General features: G+C 35.3%; 1 protein-coding gene across 1 annotated transcript in view; it reads right to left on the reverse strand.

The window, feature by feature from the left end:
- LOC115221812 (acylglycerol kinase, mitochondrial) overlaps positions 1-25,290 on the reverse strand; it is a 118,908-nt gene that overhangs the window by 19,707 nt on the left and 73,911 nt on the right. The window contains exons 4-7 of the mRNA XM_029792045.2: positions 19,219-19,254; positions 13,846-13,940; positions 5,023-5,092; positions 3,659-3,738 (exon numbers count right to left, since the gene is read on the reverse strand). Of these exons, the coding sequence (XP_029647905.1) occupies positions 3,659-3,738; positions 5,023-5,092; positions 13,846-13,940; positions 19,219-19,254 (281 nt within the window). The remainder of the gene's footprint in view (positions 1-3,658; positions 3,739-5,022; positions 5,093-13,845; positions 13,941-19,218; positions 19,255-25,290) is intronic.

Below are 25,290 nucleotides of genomic sequence, written 5' to 3' on the forward strand. Positions count from 1 at the left end.
CAAGCTATCTCGCAGGAATTCCCAGCTGCCTTCTAGCTCACAGGACTGTAGCTCCTCCTCCCTATCATCAAATTTCTTGGTAACGACATCCCTAAATCTCTGACCATGTGAAGGGTTCTTAAGCTTCCAAGTCCTTCTTTTCAATATTGGTCTGCTTTTTGGCATCCTTCTGGCCTCAAGTCTAAAGTCACTAACAACTATATTATGTTGTATATATATGTTGTATACAAAGAACCTTCACCAAGGAGGTTCTTTGTATTTAAGAGCAACCATGCATCTGGTGAGAATAAAATCAATCTGGCTAGCAGAGTCACCTGATTGATAGGTTATCAGGTGGCTAGCTGGCTTCCTGAAGTTGGTGTTGTAGATCAATAGGTTATTTGCATCGCAGAACTCCAAGAGTCTAGTTCCCTCTTCATTTCTGGTACCAACTCCATGCTCCCCCCCATGTACACCATGGAAGATACCAGGTTGCTGTCTGACATCATCATCATCATCATCATCGTTTAGCGTTCGCTTTCCATGCTAGCATGGGTTGGACGGTTCAACTGGGGTCTGGGAACCCAGAAGGCTGCACCAGGCCCAGTCTGATCTGGCAATGTTTCTACGGCTGGATGCCCTTCCTAACGCCAATCACTCCGTGAGTGTAGTGGGTTCTTTTTACATGCCACCGGCATGTTCTTATATAGGGAAAATAATGTTAGTCAGCATGGCCTAGAATTTATAACTTCCTTACCATAATCAGGACCGTATATTATTTTTTGACCGATTTCTTTAGTTCAGTCAACCTTGCGGTGGATTTAGGTAGATTCCAGTATTTCAGCTTATTTCACCTTTATGGTATACCTATTCTGTTGTGCATTAAATTCAACTGATGATCTAGTGATGTGCACAATTCTTCTATCTCAAAATTTTGTTGCATACCCAATTGAATATTAGCTGATGATTCATTTTCTGTGGTAATGTTTCAACAAAATTTTAATATCTTTACCTTTTGTCCATTAAAATCTCCAGCCACAAAGATGAGATCATTGTCATTCATCTTTGAGGTAGCCTACAGAAGAATATCATAAAAGTGATCCTTTTGTTCATTTGGTAGGCCCGCTTGTGGGGTGTAGGCAGAGATAATTGTGGCTATACCATTCTGCAAGACTAGCCTGAGTTGAAGCACTCTACTGCACAACCTCTATGACGTTATCCACCCATTTCTCTGCAAGAAGTATGCCCACACCCACTATTCCATCACTGTTACCTTCCCAGAAGAGTTTATACCTATGTGCTTTGCCTGTGTGAACTCTGGCTGAAGCTCCTCTCCACCTTACCTCTTGTACGCAACATACATCAACATGTCTCTATTCAAGCCTCTCTACAATCTCACTAGACCTACCTTTCAATGTGCCTACACTTACAGTGCCAACTCTAAAAATTGGGAAAGAGATATGGGAGGTAACACAGGAAGGAGAGATTTTATTCAGCACCTGAAAAGAAGGTTCCCATGATCGTTTGGTAATAGACATCATAACAGTTGTTCTTGCTTTTAACCTACCATCATTCAAATATGTTAGAATTGTTACGGTTGTTGCCTCTACTGGGGAGATAGGAGTGAGGAAGCATTGTATATGAAAGTGTTTGGGGCATTGTAAATATAAGTATTATGAGCATTGTGGGTGTAAGCATAATGCAGATATAAATGTAAAAAAAAAAGGGTAAGTGGGCTGCTATCTGGTTTAGTTAATCCAGAGATGGGGGTGGGCGAGAAAAAGGAGAGGGCGGCAAGATTACCAATATAAGAGGAGAGAGGAGAAGGGCAACTGGATGTCTGGTTAGAGAGATTTCCAGTATTGGTGGGAAAGGGTGGGTGGTTGCACTGACACGAAGAGTATTAACAGGAAAGTACGAAATATGTATATACTTGTAGCCAAAACACAAGGTTAGTCATTGTATGGTTAGAACAAACAAGAAAGAATTATTTTAGAGAATAGATGAGTTTGAAAACAATTAAAAATAAGAGAAAGCCTTAGATGTAATACTGTCACTTAAAATGTAAGATACCTCAAGTTCTAGAACTGATTCAATAACTCTCCTCCTATAAATTAATTTACTACTGATACTAGCCATCACCAATTTCCTTGTATTGTGAATGTTACCCATTAAAATGCATTATTTTGACTTCTGTTGAATTTTGTATAAAACATTTTGGTTTTATTAAACATTGATTTTAAGCAATATCTTTCACATGCATTTTTGCAATGTACATACATGACACACTGCCCTGTAAAACACCATCATAAGAATAAAATAGAAATTGATATATGCTGCAGTTCAGTTCCTTGTCTCAGGACACAGAATTTCAAACAATAATACTTGTCTTTAAAAGAACTACAAATTAAAAAGAAAAACAACACAACATTGTACTAAATGATTATACAGATGTACTATAAAATTTCATCTGTAATTTGTTGTCACAATAATTTCATAAGCTTCTCTTAACAAAGTACTTATTTTACAGGTAGGTTTCCAATTAATTTAGTTAGAACCTACTGACTATATCTCCATCTCCCATTCAAAATGTATGGCCTTGATTATTATCACTTTTACTTATAGTCTTTTACATTATGATTTCAAATCCCACTGATGTCCACTTTGCCTTTCATTTTTCCAAAGTTGATAAAATAAATACCAGCATATCATTGGAGCTGATTTAAATCAACTAAACCCATCCCTTAAAAAGTGCTGGCTTTGTAGCTAAATTAGAAATTATAAACAGAGCTGATTGACAGAAACATTATAGCACTGGACAAATTACCTTGCAGAATTTGTTCGAGTTCTTTAGTTTCTGAGGTGAAATCTTGATACGGTTAACTTTGATTTTTGTCATTTAGGGTTGATAAAATAAAGTACTAACCATGTATTGAGATTAGTCTAATCAACTATCTCCACCACCCCAAATTCAATTTATTATTATTGATGTTGATGGTGAAGGTGGAGTTGTAGAATTGGTAGAGTGCTGGAGAACCTGATTTGTAGTGCTTAGCTATATTCTGTTAGACACTGTGTTCAAATCCTGTTGACATTGTCTTTGTTTCTTATTTTTTTGGCAGATGCTGAAGAGATTTAAAAATACAAAATACTTTTAGAGATGTCTTCTGAACTAACTGGAATGATTAAAATATGGGATGATCATAGCTGGATTGCCTTTGATCATAGTTTATGCTGCATCAAGATTACCTGGTGTTAAACAATAACAAGTCAGTGAGCACAATATGCTAGATCATTTGAGAATATACAAGAATTCTTTTAGGCACCCATACTCCTATGTTCTGTTCTAATCACTACAGCACAAGCCAATAAGAAAGCCTCTAGAGGGCTGCTCAATCTGCTAAATATACCAGTAAAATTCCCTCAAATCACAATTGCCATCATTAAAAGGAAGGCCTCATTAAATATGTGGTCTTTTTAGTTGGTCATGGTTTCAATATTGCTGATTACAAGTCTGCTCAACAGGGATAACCTGGGATTGAGGAGGAGGAGGAGGTGGTGGTGGTGGTGGTGGTGGTGGTGGTGGTGGTGGTAGTAGTAGTAGTAGTAGCAGTAGCAGCAGCAGTATTAGTAGCAGTAGTAGTATCAGCAGTAGTGGCAGCAGCAGTAGTAGTCTTACTTTGTTTTCCGTGTTTCAGCATCATTATAAACACCAAGCTGCAACCCTGACATAGCATAGGTGTTTTTACCATCTTCGGCCTGAAATTAAAATAAAAGATAAAACAAAAGTAAAAGATTACATGAAGTACAATTATGAGCCAAAATCAAATGTACAGAAAATATTTTTTTAAATTAATAAAAATTCAATAAAATTAAACTTTTCAATGTAAAGAAAATTCCTGAAAACTAAAACTGAAAAATTAAACTAAAAAAACTATTGCATTTGATGGTTTATAAGCCATAAGCATCTTGATTGGCAGTATTCTAAACTCTGATTTTATAGGCTAGCATCCTAAAAGTGAAGAATCTCTTCCTTGAACCAAGATTTATCAGTAATCTAAACCCTAAAATGAAGGATACATTGGGTAATGAAATCATAGTTAAGCTATTCTTTATTCTTTTGCTGGTTTTGGTTTTGCACTGCAGTCATCATGGGACACCTCTTTCAAAGGTCTTAGCTGATCATACCCCAGTACATATTTCAGTCTGGTACTTATTTTATCATACTCTGTTTGTTGAACTGCTACATTAAACAACAGCTGTTTAAAAACTGGAGTAAACACACACACAGACATAGATATCGTTATCATTAATGTTCATTTTCCATGCTGGCTTGAGTTGGACAGTATGACAGGAGCTGATGAACCAGAGGAGGACATCAATCTCCTATGTCTTCTTTGGTATGGTTTCTACAGCTAGATGCCCTTGCTAATGCAAGTCACTTTACAGTGTACTGGTTGCTTTTTACATAGTGCCAACCCTAGTGAGATCACCAAGTAATTTGCAAGACAAGACTCCTCAACTTAGGGGATGCAGTATTGAGGGAGATAGTTTTATGTCAGGCTTATGTACAGTTTTCCTCTACTAAATTCTATTCACAAGTTATAGTTCAGCTTGAAGTTATAATAGAAGATACTTGCTCAAAGTGCTGTGCTGTGGAATTGAACATGTAACTCGAAAACTGTAAAGCAAACTAACCAGTCATGCATACACTTATATCTTACAAAAAAAAATGTAATGGCTATAACTATTCTGATCATATGTCTACTTGATCAGGGCTGGCCTGGGGGTTACACAGCTATTTCATCACTAAAACCAATTACATCATAGCCATTACAATAAACACCACAATGAGATGAGCAATGAATAGTGATTGGATAATACAGTCCTAGATACACTATGTTTTAAAAGAAAGATGGTTGGTCATAGTTGAGTACCTTGACTATAATTTTGATCAGTGTTGACTTAAGTCTAAACAAGAACAAAAAAACAACAGATATGGCTTTCATTAGAGGAAAGTACATGTTAAAAATTCCACCTTACCTTTATTTCTAGCACATCTACAGGCTTTATAACAGACTTGATTACAGCCATGGAAGCATTCATGATAAACCTAGCAAAATAGTTCAACGTAAGTCATAGATGTAATACAGTAGTACTATATATTAATGAAATGTTCATTAATTATTCAGCACTCTTACTGCTTGTCGTGGTGAAGAGTGAGAGAGAGAGAGAGGATGGCCTTGAACACAGTATAATGTTAAGAAATGAAGTCTGATACCCTGTTATTATGGACCATCTATAGCTTTCCCCTGTCATGTACCAAGTTGAGTCAAGTTTTTTCAGATTTTTGCTGATGATATTTGGTAACTTGTATTTACATGTTATATCTTTAATTTGATATAACTTAACCAATCATTGCTAAATTGTTTATTTTTTATTGTACAGATTTGATAATGAGTGAAAAAACTGAAGTTAGAGCCATATGACACTACCTGAAGGAAAAAGACTGAGTGTAAGGGCAGCAACAAAAGAAAGGTCCAGGAACCATCAACAAACATGTGGTACAAAACTGGTTCAGACATTTTAAAGAAGGTGACACTAGGCTCAAAGACAAACCAAGGCCAGAGAGACCTGTTGTGGAAGATGAGGCCTTGCTTGAAATGGTTGAACAACAACCAAGCACAAGTAATCGTATACTGCCAGCAGAACTTGGTCCTTCACTAAGTACCATCAATTGACACCTCCATAAGCTCAGCCCTGTAAACAGATACTGTTGAGAAGCTTCTCATGAGCTGACCAATGATCAGGCTCAATGATATGTGAACATATGCAAACAACTACTGGCAAATCTTTGAGATGCCCATTTTTGGCATTGAATTGTAACTGGGGATGAAAAATGAATTTATTTTTGCAATCCTAATATGAGAAATCAGTAGCTTTATTCCAGACAGGCTTCAGAAGCTGTTGTCAAAAAAAGGGTGGTTTGAAAAGAAGGTCATGTGTGTTTAGGGGAATTTTTAAAAATCCAGATATCAACCGGTGTTATCAAATATATTAAAAGAAAGTTCCACGATATATATGGATAAACTGTCCAATAATGTGTAAAGTTAATAAAAGAAAATGGAGAAGAAATATAGTGGATACTTGGTTAATATTATTTGTATCGCAACATAAAAAAATAATACATATATGATTTAAGATGTAACTGAAGTGAATCAACAAAAGAAATAAACATAAAAGAATCCTACATATGTTTCAATCAGGCCATTAGGTTTCGATCATCACCATTCAAGCGATGTTAGATATAAAATAACTCCACATCATATCAGGATTAATAGGGATCAGATTTTCTATAACCAAAAACTTATTTAGGCATATATCACCTTCTAATAATGTTAAACTTGATGCGTATTTACACAAATAGAAACAATCACCCTCCAACTAGGAACACAAATAATATCCTAATAACCAAAAATGACACAAATATTATACCTAGACTACACAAGAGCAGTAATACAAACACAACTAACACATATAATAATGATATAAATGATTTATGTGACTGTCGAGTTAAGGCAAATTGTAAATTTAACAATTACTGTAAAAACATAGTATACCAGGCTACAAGTTGAAGCCGAAGGTAAATATTTCTATTATGTTGGAGCCACATCATGTTATGTGAAATTTCATATCACTAACCATAAAACATTTTAAAAATACTAATAAAAGAAATAGCACAGGCCTTAGTACATTTATCTGGAAACTTAAAAATGGTAATACAACTTATAAAATTAGAAAGTTCTAAATAATGCTCTACCCTACAAACCACCAGCCAAGACATGCTCGTTCTGCCTACATAACATGTATCACATCCTATTCTCTAAGCACAATTAAATGATAAATCCCAAAAAATTTACCAGTGTTTACATGCACATGAATATACTTTTTCTAAATTTATATAATTGTTTTCCACTACATATTATTTCACTAAATTATAACAACATATAATGCATTGAATATAATTACATACTATATTATCTATATATATATATAAAGATGAGAATGTGTGTCTATCTGTCTGTGTGTGTCCTTAAAACTTGAGAACTACACAACGAATTTCATTTAAATTTTATATATGCCTTACTTAGGGTCATAGGCCCCAAAAATTTTTAACTTCTTGCCTAGTGTGAGCCCAGAGCAATATCATATCTTCTCCACTATTTCAGTATTATGTGTCAAAAGTGAAACAATAGCGTCTCTCTTTTCACTTTAATAGTTTCACTTTAATACTGAAACTATTAAAGTGAAGCTATTATCTCACATATATACAGGCATACATACATATATACATATATATAATATAAGCAGTGACGTCAAAAATGGTTGGATGTAGAAGATTCTAGAAAGTTCAAGGGTTCAAACAAGGTTGGAAGAGAGAGATCTAAGAATAGGAAGGTGACAGGGTGCAAGTCATATGAATGGTGATTTGTTGTTGTTTGCTTTTGTGATTGAGTGCCTATGTGTGTGTATGTATATAACTGCATTCGTGTCTATGTGTGTGTATGTGTGTGCATGATTGTGTGTGTAGTTGGGTAGATGCCAAAAAACTATATCCACAAAAAACTATATCTGGTTTGTCATACCTTTCGGGAAACAAATCAGGTCAAACCTTCCTTTACAGTTCCGTGAAGCCGTAGCTAGGAACCTTCCCAGGAATTCTAGGTATTACTCTACTATCAATTCGCATAAGGTAAGGATTGCATTCTCCAACACTAGAAATCTATCGCAGATCATTGCCTCCCATAATAACAAGCTGCTAAATAAGGATTCATCACCCGGGTGTTACGACACTGCCCTTACCAATTCCAACCAAACATACAATAATAATAATAATAGAAATAGTATTGATAATAGCAACATTCATAGCAGCGTTGGCATTAACAATAGTAATATTAATAATAATATTAGTCGGATTATTAACAGTGGTAGTGTTAGTGGTAGTAACGACAGCATTTCTAATAACAGTGGTAGTATTGATGATAACAACCCCAGCATTCCTATAGTCAGGGAAATTGCCGACGATAGTACAATTAATAGTAATGATGATAATAATAGGAATAGTATTGTGGTCAATGCTAGCAATAATATTAACAGCAATCATAACAATAAAAACTCTGTCTTAGTCTCGGAGGTAAACCCTAACAGATTAAAGTTCTTATCCAGCAATTCCAAAATTAGAAATTCTATTTACCAGTGTAAAATTTCTTCCGGTACCGATGTCTTCTTCTACATTGGGGCAACTACTTCTAAATTAGCCCAGAGGATCTCCAATCATTATTCAACTTTCCAAGATAAGAGAAAACAACAAAGCACAGGACTAAGTAAATTAGTCTTAAGGACAGCAATATAACTTTCAAGCTGGAATGGTCCATATTGTCTGTATCCTTTCCGTTTGATAAGGGCAGAAAATTTTGTGGCGTCTGTAATTCCAAACTTTTCCATATATTGTTCGCCAAATTCCCTTTAGTAAATACAATGGTTGAAAAATCCTATAGGTGCATGCACTGGCAGAAACACACCTTTCACTCATATGAATGATGATTAATATAGATAACCTCCTTGAATTTTAATAATTTGGTTCCATTTATACATCACCCCCATAGACAAATTTTTATACTCATAAAGGACTACTGCCAAATTCGTTGAGGTATGTTTTACCTTTGTCTCTCTACCTCGCCCTCCTCTCTCTCTTTCCCTCTATCGTAAGCACAATCAAACACACAGACACAAACCTGTCACTTCACCACTGTTTGTTTTTGGCATCTACCCAACCACACACACAATCATGCACACACATACACACACATAGACACAAATGCAGTTATATACATACACACACATAGGCACTCAATCACAAAAGCAAACAATAACAAATCACCATTCATATGACTTGCACCCTGTCACCTTCCTATTCTTAGATCTCTCTCTTCCAACCTTGTCTGAACCCTTGAACTTTCTAGAATCTTCTACATTCAACCATTTTTGACGTCACTGCTTATAACGGAATATTTTAAAGAAACACTCATTATCGCTATGGACTCCATGTGGGCAGTCATCTAAGAGTTTTTGTTCATCTTGATGCTGACATAAGTTCCTTGTTTTTCCTGATGAGAAGGAGGCATAATGCACCCCTTATTCCTTCGAAATTAGGAATATGCAGCCTTCGAAACATATGTCGAGAATAAAGGAATTTTGTTAAATCGTCGTTCAACTCCATTCTTTCATTTATTTGTATTAAAAAACACACAAATTTCCACACGAAAGCACGTGATCTCTGCCCTTGGCATGTAGCTTCAACTGTGTTTTTCTGACGTGAATTTGCTACCCAGGTATCGGTTAACCGAATTATCCATACTAAGATAATTCATTCAACTACTTATATATATATTATATATATATATTATGTATGTATGTATGTATGTATGTATGTATGTATGTATGTATGTATGTATACATATATGTATATGTATAGCTGTATATGTATAGATGTATATGTATAGATGTGTATATATAGATGTTCATGTAATATGTACACATATACATGCATACATACACACACACATATATATACATAGGTGCAGGTGTGGCTCTGTGGTAAGAAACTTGGTTCCAAAACACATGGTCCTAGGTTCAGTCCCACTGTGTAGCGACTTGGCATGTGTCTTCTGCTATAGCCTCAGACTAACCAAAGAATGGATTTCGTAGACAGAAACTGAAAGAAATCAATTGTATATATATGTCATCATCATCATCATCATCGTTTAACGTCCGTTCTCCATGCTAGCATGGGTTGGACGGTTCGACCGGGGATCTGGGAAGCCAGAAGGCTGCACCAGGCTCCGGTCTTATCTGGCAATGTTTCTACAGCTGGATGCCCTTCCTAACGCCAACCACTCCGTGAGTGTAGTGGGTGTTTTTTACGTGCCACCTGCACTGGTGCCAGGCGAGGCTGGCATCGGCCACGGTCGGATTGGTGCATTTTACGTGCCACCTGCACGGAAGCCAGTTGAGGCAGCACTGGCTTCGGCCACGATTCGGATGGTGCTTTTTACGTGCCACCGACACGGAAGCCAGTCGAGGCGGATGTGTATATATATGTAAGTGTATGTGTGTATCTTTGTCTCTGTGTTTCTCCCTCATCACTGCTTCACAACTGCTGTTCGTTTATTTACATCCCCATAACTTACTGGTTTGACAAGAAGAAACTAATAGAATAAGTACCAGGCTTATCAAAATAAAAAAAGCACTAGGCAGTGTCTCATATTTTTGTTTGCCCAGTCAGTTGTATCTATCAATCTGTCTTTGTGTGTGTGCGTGTGTGTGTGTATATATATATATATATATATATATATATATATATATATATATGATACACACACACACACACATATACATGTATGTATATATGCATTTATGTGTGTTCGTGTGTTACTTATATATTCAAAAACTACTGCACCAATCCTAATGAAATTTGGAACACAAAATCCAAGTCTAGGGAGAAGGGTAATGCTGTGTGTTTCATACAATTTCATCGACCAAAATTACTGAATGAATCCTTATGATATTTGGAACTTACATTCAATGCATAAGGGCAGGTATAATGCAATATGTTTGGTTTGAATTTGCGATGGCTTAAAGGGGGCAGAACTCCCATGGAAATCCATAAATTTTCAATGTTGATGAAATTTCAACCACTTCTCATGAGGATTCCAAATTTTAGTCATTTTTTTATGATCCCAAACTAGGTCAAAAGTACTGAATGGATCTTTATGAAATTTGGAAATTATATTCCATGCATAAGGGTCATAATAACCCCTATGAAAATTCATATATTTTTGATGTTGACGAAATTTTAACCAAAGGCATTAAGACACAAATGAAGTAATATTTATAAAATTTCATCTTCTTACATGTTACAAAGACCCCTCTATGGGGACTTAACACCTATAATTTAGTCATTTTATCCAAGCAAAGATGAATACAGTTGTACTCTTGGAAGCTGTAGGGTCACCCAAGCATAAAAGATGAGCATTATTTGTAATTCAATGGTACAACAGTGTAAGAGTTTGCATTGACATTCACTTAGATTGTGATTACTGCAATGTGCTGCATAAATTGCCAAGTAAATGAGAGGCATCTTTGCCTCCATTGATTCAGTTGTAAAGTGTTGAGTAAAGTTATTTAGTTGCAGACCTCCTTTGTATCTTTTTAATATCACTGGGTCACACATAGTCCCCAGATGGTAACATTGATTTCAAGGCCTTCTCAGGTGAGTGACTGGTTATTCAAAGACATTTATAGATTGTAAATTTATTCTGTCCAGTTACCTACCAGCTCTAGAGGTGACACTTTCATTTCTCCTTATCCCTCACGTCACACACTTGTTAATGTTTATTTCAGTTGGGTCACACCCTTCCAATTGCTATAGATCCATAATGCATCTTACGGCTGTGCCTGTCACCTGTATGGTGAGGAATCCTACATAGGGTGTGGTAATGACTAGGGTAGGGTAGCTGACTGCTTATTATGATCATTCGTCTTTTGGTTTTCTGTAGCTTTGCTCTCTTTTACAAACCCAGTGAGTATACATATATTTCCTATTTCAAAGAAATTCAAACAATAGATATAAGACCCAAGTTAAAAAAGATTCTCAACAATTCAACTTCTCTGGTTGACATAGGTATTCCACTTCATTAGAGAAAATATAACAGAAAAGTCTAATTCTTTAATTGCATGTAACACAGGCAATGCCAGATATCTCTGTTAGTATCATATATAGGCATAATCAATTCTGATTGTGAATACACTCTATCCTAATCGCATCTTTAATAAAAAATCTTGTTTTTTAATGTTCAAGTACAATAATTAGTATTTATAATACCATCTACATATTATTCAATAACATTTTTTCTTATTAGATACATAATCCTTAATTAACCCATTAATATTAAATTCTTTTTATTATGAACTTTATAATTTAATCCCAAACTTATCTCATAATAATACAATAATATATAATATCCCCTTCATTGCTACTCCCACTATACTTATACTCCATACATAACACCATAGCCCCTATTTTTATTTCCATTATTTTAATTAACTCACCAATATTCAATTTTTATTTTAACTCTAAAACTTAATTCCAAACTCTATTATCAATTTATTCTTAACCCAATGCAATAATATATAATATCCTCTTCTTGGTTAATTGCAATATTTTTTACTCCATCTCAAAATATACACCAAGACTGAAATTATAAATTATATATTAGTTCTCTGCAGCATATTCAATAATCCACCACTTATAATTTTCCATATTAAAGATACCCATATAACCCACATTTTAAACCCATGATATTAACATGCTTATTATCAAAACAATGATCATATAAACCATATTTAATACCATAATATAAGTATAAATTTAATCCATAGATCTCTCAAATTTTAAATAACACTCAAAAACTCTAATACCAACTTATCCCAACTTTATACAATAATCTATATTTATTTATTTATTTCATTGTTAAATGGAATATAGATATATTCCATTTTTATACACTTACAACCATTATAATTACCCTTTTGTTTTCAGTAATTTACTTAATAACCCTCTATTCATATTTTTTCCACATAACCCCTATTTTTTAAAAATCTGTTTTTCTCTCTATACGCTTACTTATTTTTTTCACATAAATATTTAAATTCATCTCCGAAGTATGTAAACAACTTTTCTATGAATAATAGAATGTATACATTAGTATATTGAAATGTTAAATGATTAATAGTTATTTTAGTATATATTGAATTATATCTCTCTTTTATTGCCTAGATCATTTATGTTTATTTTTTCCCTCTCACAATTTGTCTTCAATACCCTTAACAGCCCATATTATAATTAAATGACTACTTTATGTCCCTTAACACTTATAAATCTATTTTTCAAATACATTATAGTATTTCAGCAAGATTTCATTAGATAATATCACCCCACACAAACTTAGCGCCCAAATAAATTATTAGGTTATGTTATTTGAATATTTGAAAATACGGTCCTCATCTGATGATGAGTGAAACTTAATGGTCAGATTGAAACATGTAGGATTTTTTAATGTTTATTTCTTTTGTTGATTCGCTTCATTTACATCTTAAATCTTGTATGTATTACATTTTTTCATCATGATACAAATAAAATTAACCAAGTATCCATTATATTTCTTCTCTATTTTCTTTTATCAACTTTATATATATATATATATGCATGTGTGTTTGGTAACTGCATTTAAATCATAGTGCAAATGCAACAAAATTTACTAAGCATATCTATAATGTCAGACAAAATTCACAGCGAGTGTGTACTGAGCAGTTTTTGGTGTTTTACACCAAAAAAAGAACAGTCAAACCACTCTTTACAGCTATATATACATGTATTTGATATTGAGGAAAATACTAACAATATCTACAGTAATCGTTCAGTTTTGAGGGAAATACTTCACTATAATAATTACAGTAGAATGGCATTTTCCAGGCACAACTATGTATTCTCACATTTTTGGCAATGCCATCATAACCACAACATCAAACAGCCACCACCAATAAAACACATTGGGCCAATAAAGTAGCATTTATAGGGTTATTCAACAGGCTAAAAATAGTATCCAATTCCTTTTTGCCTTGAAAAAGGGATACATTTCATAATATATCACATTTCAATATATCACATCACAAAACAAGACGAGATAGTTACAGTTAAAACGCCTTTGAACAGGACATAACAATGACATCAACAATATAACTTACTTAACTTGATTTGGGTCTTCTCCAAACAGCAATGTCGCAAATCGGTTCTGTTGACCTAATGGGATGACACCAACAGGTACTGCTTGACAGAATTTCTGAAACCAAAATATAAATATCAGTTCTTCCCCCAATCTCAATTCACTTGTGAACATATTTGAAACTGATTACTTGGGAACAAATTCATTTGTTTTGATTATATGGTGGGAAGGGGTGAGAGGTATAATTGACTGCTTATATTTCACTGCCCTCCTCAATTCACTTGTACTAAGGGATAAATAGTAAAGATCACTATGACAAAGGAAACACGTTACTCACAATGTAGGCATTTAAAACTGTATCAGTAAAACATTCGATACAAAACATTATCATCTAGTTCAGATCCTATTGAGGTAAATTTTGCCTTGCATCCTTTTAAAGCTGATTCTTCTTCCTCACTTTCTCTTTGAGGTTGCAGGCCCAACAAAAAAAGTAAGTGTGTGTGTTTCTATGTGTATACATGTGTGCACGTACACTCACACATTAGTAAGTAGACAAATAAAAGAAAGTGGTACTCAATACACCTGGCAGAAGTTAAATATAGTATTCAAGAAAAGTTTTAACTTTTGTAGGCTTCAAGCATTCGAAAATACAATCTGATATCACTTGCAAGCCAACAATAACTGATCCAAATCCAAGGGAAGCCTAACATCTAGAAGCCATTTTGAATTTATCTCATTTCCTGCTACTTCATCTCCAAATACCTGATGAGTTAGGTTCATTCTATGAAACTATAAAACTAAGTTACATAGAGCCATGTCAAACTGTTATTAAATAGTATCTATATTGGGTCCTCCCATAAATAATGTGGCTTTATCAAATGCATGAACTAAAAGTTGGAAAAGGGGACAGTATAAACTATCTGCATCAACTTGCTATAAAAGCAAGAGTGCAGTTCAATTTTAACAGTTATTTTTCAAAGCTATAATGGAAGTGGCAAAGGAACATATTTGGCATATTTTGCTTTATGAGTTCAATAAAGGCAACAATGCAATGGAAAGTGCAAGGAATATTAATGCAGTATATGGGGATCAGACAATAAGCCAGTGTCAATGGTAGTTCCAGAAATTCTGAACCGGAAACTACAGCCTAGAAAACGATTCTCAACCTGGAAGATCTTCAGAGCTCAATGAGGACATCCTGCAAACCCTAGTGGAACAAAATCCCATTGTAACTGTTGAAGAACTAGCAGAAAAACTTGAATTTAGTCATTCAACCATTCATTGACACCTGTGTGCCATCGGAAAAGTCAGCAAATCAGGTCAATGGGTTCCTCACAAACTTTCCGAGTTCAATTGTGTGCAATCATCTTCTTTCCTGTCACATCTCACAAATGAACCTTTCTTGAACCAAATAGTGACTGATAACAAGAAATGGGTTCTTCATAAAAGTGTCAAGGGCCAAAGATAGTGGATAGGGAAAGGTGAAACACCGGCACCCCAGGCTAAAGAAGGTCTTCACTCATGTAAGGTGGTGGGATATGAAAGGTTTAGCCCACTTGGAACTTTTAAATCCAAAACAAATGATAAAGGAGATCTACTGTGAACAGGTTGAGCAGCTTAAGTCAGCACTAGAAGGAAAATGACCATCTTTGGTTTCAAGACAAAAGGTGTTCTTCCATCAGGATAATGCTTGGCCACATACAGCAATGATGACATTCTAAAGGCTGGAGCAGCTTGAATAGGAAATTATGACACACCCACCATATTCACTGGTCATTGCTCCAACTGATTATCATTTATTCCATAGTCTTCAAAATCATTTGGACAGAAAAAATATGAATTCTGTAGATGAAGTCAGAACAATATGGAGGAGTATTTTTCATCACAAACAAGTGAATTTTGGAAGAGGGCCTTGCAAAATTATCAGATAGAGGGAAGAGCATTGTAGAAAATGAAGAGTATATTTTAGATTATAAAAGAACCTCGTTTATCTTAATTTTGAAAAATAGAAGAAGTATAAAAAAACCACTATTTATGGATGACCCAATATATACCACCAACTGCTATATTCCATCCTTAACACCTCTTATCTGCTATCACTCCCAATACCTTCACATATCTAACAACTCCAACCTCAGCCACTCCTATATCTCTCACCATCAATTCTTAGTCATCTCTACCTCATCGTTAACCGTTCTTATGAAATTTCATTCAGTCCTCCCTGCCCACTCACCCAGTCAGTCCTATGTATCACTTCCCCTATTTTCACTCCCCACAGTACTTTGAAGGTATGTCTTGACACACATCCACTCTCTCCATCTCTAATATTCTTTTAAATTCTCATCAACTGGCACAAAGCCACCTGCCTCACTACTACAACCCACCAATCAAGGGGACTTTGTTTTGAAAGTTACTTGGTGATCCTGCTGGTGCTGGTACCATGAAAAAAACACCCAGTACACTCTGTAAAGTGGTTAGCATTAGAATGGGCATCCAGCCATAGAAACCATGCCCACCCAGACAATAGAACTTGCCAACTCTTGTCAAACTATCCGAAACATGCCAGCATGGAGAACAGATGTTAAAAGAATGGTGACATATATATGAAAGATGATATAAAATGGTTGCATGCTTATGAAACTTACTTCTCAACAACATGATTCTAGGTTCAATTCCAGCATGTAACTTGGGCAAGTGTCTTCTACAAGAGCATTGGTTTGACCAATACTGTTTGAGTAGATTTGGAAGATGAGGACTGTTTTGTGTGTGTGTGTACTGGATTTACGGAATATCTTGTCCCTTTCCCACATCTCCATTTTGCTTTCAACTTAATTGTAATGCTTTATGTGCTTGTTTGTTTGATGTGTAGATGCCCATCCATTCAATTTTCTGATCCTTCTCTTTCATTCATCTTACTTCTTCAGTTTTTCACTCTCATGGCTTAGCCATCCTTCTTATCATCCTAAGTTTTTACTTGTTTCCTAACTTTTAGATAAAGGGCTAGAGGGATAGAACATTATATTCTCTAATCCTCACTGCAAATAAACTTACCAGACTTTGAGTGGTTTTGCTAACATAGTCCATTATAAGTTTCTTTGATTCCAAATTTTAGCCTATTATATTTTTAGACCCTCATAATCAATTGATATTTTAACCAATCTTTTATCTTTTAGTGGCCATGCTAGGGCACTACCCTGGAGAATTTTAGTTGAACAAATCAACCCCAGTACTTAATTTTTTTAAAGCCTAGTACTTATTCTATCAGTCTCATTTGCTGAGCTGCTAACTTATGGAGATGTAAACACATCAGTACTGGTTGTCAAGCAGTGGTGGGGGACAAAGACAGACACAAAGATCCACACACTTATATATGTGTATATAAATATATATCAAATAGGCTTCTGTCTATCAAATCCACTCACAAGCTTTTGGTCAGCCTAAGGCTATAGTGGAAGACACTTGACCAAGATGTCATGCAGTGGGACTGAACCCAAAGCCAAGTGGCTGGGAAGCAAACTTCTTACTACACAGCCACAAATATTTTAAAATAAATACCCTGGCACTTGCTACCATCTATATCTCTCTCTTCCTTTACTCAACCATCTCATTTATATTCTGATCCCCGTTCCTTGTGAGTATGCCTGGCATTTTGCCACCATCTCTATTCTGCTGTTTCTCACTACCTCTTCTCCTGCATTTCCTTCAGGTTGGGCAACCGTGTATTTTCTTTGCAGTAGCACACCTGTTTCTATCTTCCTTCCAGATATTTCTCTCTCCAGCCAGGTAACCTTGTATTTCCTCTACAGCAAGACACCTGTATCTGTCTCACTATAACCTTTCCATCATCACCTCCTCCATTGCCTCTTCTTAAAAGTTTTTAATGTCTTGCAAGTACTTTGTGACCCTGTCAGTGCAGGTGCCACTTAATGTGGTTGGTGTTCGGAAGGGCATCCAGCTGTAAAAACCTTGTAAAAACTGGCCTCACGTGTGCTTGTGTCACATAAAAAGCACAACTCACCTTGCCTGTGCCATGTAAAAAGCACTAAGTCCTCTCTGCTGAGTGGTTGGTGTTAGGTAGGGCATCCAGCTGTAGAAATCTTGTCAATACAGTCACAGAAGTCTGGTGCAGGCTTCAGCCTGGCTGGCTCTTGTGGTACTATCCCACCCATGGAAGATGGATATTAAACAATGATGATGTTGATGATGATGAATCCTTGATTAAAATTATGATTAATAGCAAAATTTTAGCAGCTAAGTGAACGGTTATTAAAATTTTAACAACTTACCACTGTAAATATATATGGATGAATTCATATTTGTGGTGATCAGTTTAGCCATTCAATAAATATGTAATGGATAAAATAAGTAACAGACTCAAATAAGTCAATATAATTAACTAAAATCTTTTGAAGGCAGTGCCTCAACATGTCTGCAGTCCAATTACCAAAACCAATAAAAAATAGTAGAGTACACACTAGTCTAGTGTAGTAAATATCACCATTATCATTTTGCATTTATTTCCCATGCAAACAGGTCATTACAATCCTAGTCATTTCTTATTTGCCCTCTTGGACAGTTCTCCAAACTGTCCAAGTTCAAAGAATCACTTGTACTGCTAATTTTTGGTTTGGTTTCTATGGCTTGATGTACTATCTGTTATCAACCACTCTATGGAGTGCACTGGATGCATTTTATCATGACACCAACACTACAATGTCTCCATTTGTTCACTAACCACTTTACAGAGTGTACTGGTTGCATTTTAGAGTGGCACCGACACTCATGAAGTTTTATACAACATAAAATCAATGAGCCTTCACTGTATAGAGTTAAAAATTGACTAATTTTTCTTTACTTCAAAATTCCCATCATCAAATTCTTGAACAGATAGCTTAACAATGATTAATTTTTATCTGGATGAAAAAATTCTTCAATGCTTTATTAATATACCATCTAATGAATGACGCTCTAATGAGAAAATCCAAATAATGGAAAACGAATTAACTTTGATAATAACATATTTTTTATGGTTTGGTTAGAAGAGTAAGGACCATTTTCATAATCTTTTGATGGGCTTTGGAAATAGGTGGTGGGGAAGAGTTGAAAGAACCACAACTCAAGGGTTGCCGCTAGAGGAAGAAATGCATCATGAAATACTGTTATCAGCAGATCTGAATGCTTACAACAGAGTGGACTCTATTATAGGCACTCAATGGCTAAGTGGTGGTGTCAAACTAGATTACTAACAATGCAGCAACTTAGTACTGTCAATATTCAAACTGTCAAAAATAATAACAAAATACATCATTTATGCAAACAATATGTTACCTATTATCTGCTCAATATCTCTCAAAAATAGATCACAGAAATAAGAAAGAAAAGAAAGATTGCTTACTTGGTTGTTTCTTTTCCGCATCATACCAGTGACTGTCTGTAAGCAGGCAATAGAGAGAATGAGGAATAAAAGAGAATAAATGTACAGTTAAATGTAATCTTGAGAGTACTGTAAAAATATGTACATAATATACACCTTGAATTTTGGGCTTAAACTGTCTTAAAACCCTACAAAACAATGTATAACATACAATGTAGTACAACTGCTTCAAGAATAAATAAGTAATAATAATCCAATATATTTGTTTCTAATACTTAATATTATATATAATACACTGATATAAAATAAAAACAATTGAAAAAAATAGCGTATTGTTACATTATTATTGTTTTTCTAAATAAACGTGTGTTGGACAAGAATATACTCGTATCATCATTGTTTTAAAGTCCACTTTTCCACGCTTGCATAGGTCGAATGGAATTTGTTGGGAATAGATTTTCCAAACCCAGATGCCCTTGTCGCCAACCCTCACTTGTTTCCAAGTAAGATAATACTTCCCCATGACCAAACATATTTTTACAGAAATTTGAAAATGATGGTGACACTCATTTACAACCATTACATGAAGTCAAATCAAAGAGACAGTAACATACATGTATGTTCAGAAGTATAGTTGTTAGAAGAATAGGAAGGAGAAACTTCAAAGAGCTATTACCTCCATAGGTAACAAAAGGTTTTTGTGACCTCAGTGAAAGGCAGATTATATGATGCTTGTAAACAAATAGCAATGCTACAGGGTAGTGAAACATGGGCTGTGAATGCAGAGGACATGTGAAGACTTGAAAGGAATGAAACTAGCATGTTCTGCTGGATGTGCATAAGAAGTATCAGATGTTTCAAGCAAGAGAGATGACTGTGCTGGTATGGTCATGTGATGTGGATTGATGAGGATAGCTGCATAAAGAAGTGTTAATCACTAAATGCAGATAGAACCCGTGGAAGGGGAAGACCCAGGAAGATGTGAGATGAAGTAATTGAGAATGGCCTTCAGAGATTGAGACAAAAGACCAAGATGATTAGTAATTTACTGTGTTTGAGAAGACCCCGCCAGCTAAGTAAAAATGAGGCCTTAAAAATATATCATATATGTCTATGCTCCTGCACTTGATCTGTCCCTGATGAATATCTCTCCACTACCACAATTCATCTTCTTAACACTTGCCCCCCCCCCCACACACACACACACACACAATTCATCTTCAGAACACCCTCCCTACAGCACTATTCATTCAGCTGCTGTAATTGAGAGAAGGACTGCACATATTTTATCTGCCTACCACTCACCCTTCTTGGAACCATTTCCTTTCTCTCATGCATTCTCAGTATCATCCCTTACCACTTTATTTCCAGGGCTATAATGGAATTCACATTTAGAATTGTTAAATTGAATTTTTCCCTGTAAGTTTGGAATCATATTCCATACTATTATTATTGTAATATTTATATTTATATTTATAACTAATGTTTATCAATTGTATTTAACTCTCAATTTCATTAGTTATGGAACTTACAGGTAAGATAGAACCGCTATTTTGGAATTCATCTTTGAAGGATATTCCTATACCATTTAGAAAAGAATATATTTTGAAACTTATTAATAATATTAAAGATTTTATTAATAGGATTAAATGGAAAGCCTACTATAATAATTGTAACATATCTAATATTAACGATGTAGAGAATACTAATCATATTAATTCAAAATTTAAATCTAGAAAGGAACTCCCATATAATAGGGATATACAGGTTTTAGAGGATAATATTTGGAAGGTGGTGAAAAATATTAAATTTCATAAATACCCAAATAGACATAATGAATATTTAAGAAATCTAGCTATTAGAATAAAAGAAATGTGAAATATGGAAGGAATTATAGTACAATCAGATAAAACTAGGAACCTGTATAAACTAGATGTTAAATGATATGATAACCTATTAGAAAAAGAAACAAACAAAAAATATAAATTTGTTCCAGAAAATAGCCTTTATAATATAAATAAGGCCGCTAAATTAATCATGATGAAATATAAGTTAGATAATAAAACTGTATCTTATGTACCTGTGCACTCTAGAATGCACTTTAAAAAGACCATAAGGATAATTTTTATTCTGACCCAAAAGTTGGACTTATTTGTCCATGTAAATCAGATCAAGGTAAATTAAATAAGATCATTTTAGATAAATATATTAATAGATTAAATGAAATTAATTACCTTAAACTTTGGACTAGTACTAATGATACTTTAAAATGGTTTAATAATACTAAATATCAAAATAGATATAAATTCATTCAAATAGATATATATAATTATTATTATTCTATTAATGAGATTGTAATCAATAAGGCCCTTATTTATGCAATGAATAAGGTAGGAATGACTTATGATGAAGTTAATATAGTTAAAACGGCTAGGAAATTGTTAATTAGATATAATAATAAATTGTGGGCAAGGAAGGATACTAGGGGCTATTTTGATATACCTATGGGGGCACCCAATTCTGCAACTGATTTAGTGGGTATTTATTTATTATCGGAACTTCAATTAGAAAAATTAAAGATGGAGGGTGGTTTATATAGGGATGACCTTTTATTAATAACTAAGAATTGCACCAATAGAACACTAAAATTATATAAGAAGAAACTATATAGTTTTTTTTAAAAGATATGGATCGATTATTACTAAATATAATGAGAACTATAATGTAAATTATTTAGAAGCTAATTTTAATTTAATAACAGGTAAAACCCAACCATTCCATAAAATTAATGAAAACCTTAGATATATTAATGCTAATAGTAATCGTCCACTCTCAATTAAGAAATCGTTGACAGATAATTATAGGTAAAAGAATATTCTTGCTTTCTTCTAATTTTGAGATTTTCCAAAAACACGCACCTTATTATAATGAAGCCTTGCGGGAGGTAGGATATAATGATAATAATATAAATGATTCCTATATTTTTTATAAAAATGAACCTAACACTAAGAATTATGATAAGTTTTATTTAGGTAAGTATGGTATTAATAATAGGTATTATGATAATACAAAACATAAATATAACAATAGACTAAAAAATAAGATTAAATTTAATTCATTTAATGATAATAATAAATCTATATATATAAAACTGTAGTTGTGTGAGTGTCTGTCCCCTTCGATTTAAATTCCTAACTACTCCCACATTTTGCGGTGCAGTTTAACCAAATTCGGGTATCTTATAGTCGTGATTCATGTCGAGCCCGTCTGGGTATTAGCGCGCGTCTACGATGAGTCTACGATTTAAAAAATAATTTAACATCATTTTTTTCCATTTTTAATGCATTTTTTTGCTATTTTTTGGCTATAACTCTCTAAAAATGTCTACGATGAGTCAACGATTTAAAAAAAATTTACTATAATTTTTTTTCCATTTTAACGCATATTTTTTCGTGTGTCGATGGCGGCGGAGTTGGCGTCCATGTTCACACCTGCACCTGTGTTGCTTCTCCCCCTTCTTCCCTCCCTCGTGAAGCTGTGGGGAAGGGAGTGTAAGGAAATCAACGTCGTAAAGCATTGTCAAGGAGACCAGCGTTCTTTTAGAACAACAACTTCATGGCTTGAAGTCACCAAAACAGAAATCGCTAAAACAGCTGAAACAGATCCACAAAAACGGCAAAAACCGCCACACAGGGCAGGTTTCCTGTGCAAACAATTTGCACAACCGAATGTTTTAGTTGTTGCACAAATCTTTATATACAAAAGTGAAGTTGTGTGTCTGTCTCCTACGATTTAGATTCCTAACTACTCCCACATTTTGCGGTGCAGTTTAACCAAATTCGGGTATCTTATAGTCGTGATTCATATCGAGCCCTTCTGGGTATTAGCGCACGTCTACGATGAGTCTACAATTTTAAAAATAATTTACCATCATTTTTTCCATTTTAATGCATTTTTTTGCTATTATATAAGGGAAGTAACTCTCTAAAAATGTCTACGATGAGTCAACGATTTAAAAAAAATTTACTATAATTTTTTTTCCATTTTTAATGCATTTTTTTGCTATTTTTTGGCTATAACTCTCTAAAAATGCTTTATAGTTATTTCCCTTACAAACCGAGCAACGCCGGGCAATACTGCTAGTTTAATATAAAAAATAAATATAATATAAATACCGCTACAGGAAGTCCAAAATTTTCTCATCCTTGTTGTCTCCCATGTACACGTCTGTCTCCCATGTACACGTCTGTCTCCCATGTACACTTCACATCCCTGTTGTCTCCCATGCCCACTTCAAGGTCTTACGCCACCTGCTCCTCCTTCCATAAATGGTAGTGGTCATTCATTGCAAGATATATTCGTAACATACGCGGTTTGAACTTAGGTTTAATTGTCTGTTTATGAATCCTGCCAAACGCGAGTTTTCTTTTCAGGTTCATGATGCTACTAGGTCCAATGCCTCCCACTCCCTCAGGATTGGCACCCTCAATGTTGGCACACTGAAAGGCAGATCTGGCGAGATCGTTGAATTGCTTGAACGGAGGTGTGTGGATATATGCTGTATTCAAGAGGTGAGGTGGAGAGGAGGTTCTGCTAGGTTCCTCACAGGTAAATGACAGAGGTACAAGATTTTCTGGGCTGGAAATACGGAAGGGTTCGGGGGAGTGGGTATGCTTATTGCCGAAAAATGGGTAGGTAAGGTAATCGAGGTAGTCAGAGTATGCGACAGAATACTGAAGATTAGTTTAGTGCTCCATCATAGTTTAGCAACTATTATATCGGCCTATGCCCCTCAGCCAGAGCTACCCGATGGACAGAAAGACTGTTTCTATGACACCCTACTGCAGACCACCTCATTGACGAACGACAGGGACCTTCTCTTTGTGGCTGGTGACTTCAATGGGCATGTTGGACGATATGCTGAGGGCTTCTATGGCGTTCATGGAGGCTATGGTTATGGTTCTTGCAATGAGGAGGGAACCAGGCTGCTGGAGTTCTGTGATGCGAATAGTCTTATGGTTTGCAACACTAACTTCAGGAAACCGACAAGCCACTTCGTCACCTACCGTTCGGGCCAGCATACTAGCCAAATCGACTACATCCTTGCCAGAAAAAGGGAAAGATGGCTGCTTATGAATGCCAAAACCTTCCCAGGCGAAGAATGTACCCCACAACATAGACTGGTAGTCAGTGACTTTAGAATCAGGACTAAGAGGACGACCAACATGGAGAAGAAGGGTCTGGAAGCTTAAAGACCCTGCAAATGGACAGAGATTTAGAGACATGTTACTTGAAGCCTTTGACGAAATAGAAGGGGGTATAGCTACACATGGGGTAGAAGATAACTGGGCGCTTCTAAGGGACAACCTGCTGAAAGCCACTGACCAGATCTGTGGCTGGTGCAAAGTCCCCACAAGACCCAAAATAACGTGGTGGTGGAACAATACTGTTGATAGGGCTATTAGATAAAAGAAACAGGCTTGGAAGGACTGGAAGAACGGTGGTAGCAGGGAAGTGTATCAGACTGCAAGAACGGAGGCTAGGAGGCAGGTGTATTTAGCCAGAGGGGAAGCAGATAAGAAAAAATTTGCCAATGTCCTGCGCCATGAAGATGAAAGACTTGAGGTATTTCGTGTTGCAAGACAGTGTGTGAGAGAGAATCGTGACGTGGTAGGAGAGAAATGTGTTCGCAATGATGACGGCTCACTTGCGCTAAATGAGGATGCAAAGAGAGAGGTTTGGAGACGCCACTATGAAAGGTTGCTGAATGAGGAAAATGAATGGGATAAAGAGAGTCTGCCGAATGTTGACCCAACAGAGGGACCAGCAATCGGAGTTGACAGTTCCTTAGTAGTTAAGGCAATTACAAGCATGAAAACAGGGAAAGCCCCAGGCCCATGAGGAATTACTGCAGAGATGCTCAAAATATCTGGTAGTGCTGGCTATAGCCTAGTCACCCGTATAGTTAACCAGGTGATACACGAAGGAGTCATTCCCAATGACTGGTGTAGCAGCAAAATAGTCAACTGCTACAAAGGTAAAGGTGGCACCCTAGATACAAATAATTACAGGGGTATCAAGCTGCTAGATCAG

The sequence above is a fragment of the Octopus sinensis genome, linkage group LG18 (assembly GCF_006345805.1).
Source record: "Octopus sinensis linkage group LG18, ASM634580v1, whole genome shotgun sequence".
Lineage (NCBI taxonomy): Eukaryota > Metazoa > Mollusca > Cephalopoda > Octopoda > Octopodidae > Octopus > Octopus sinensis.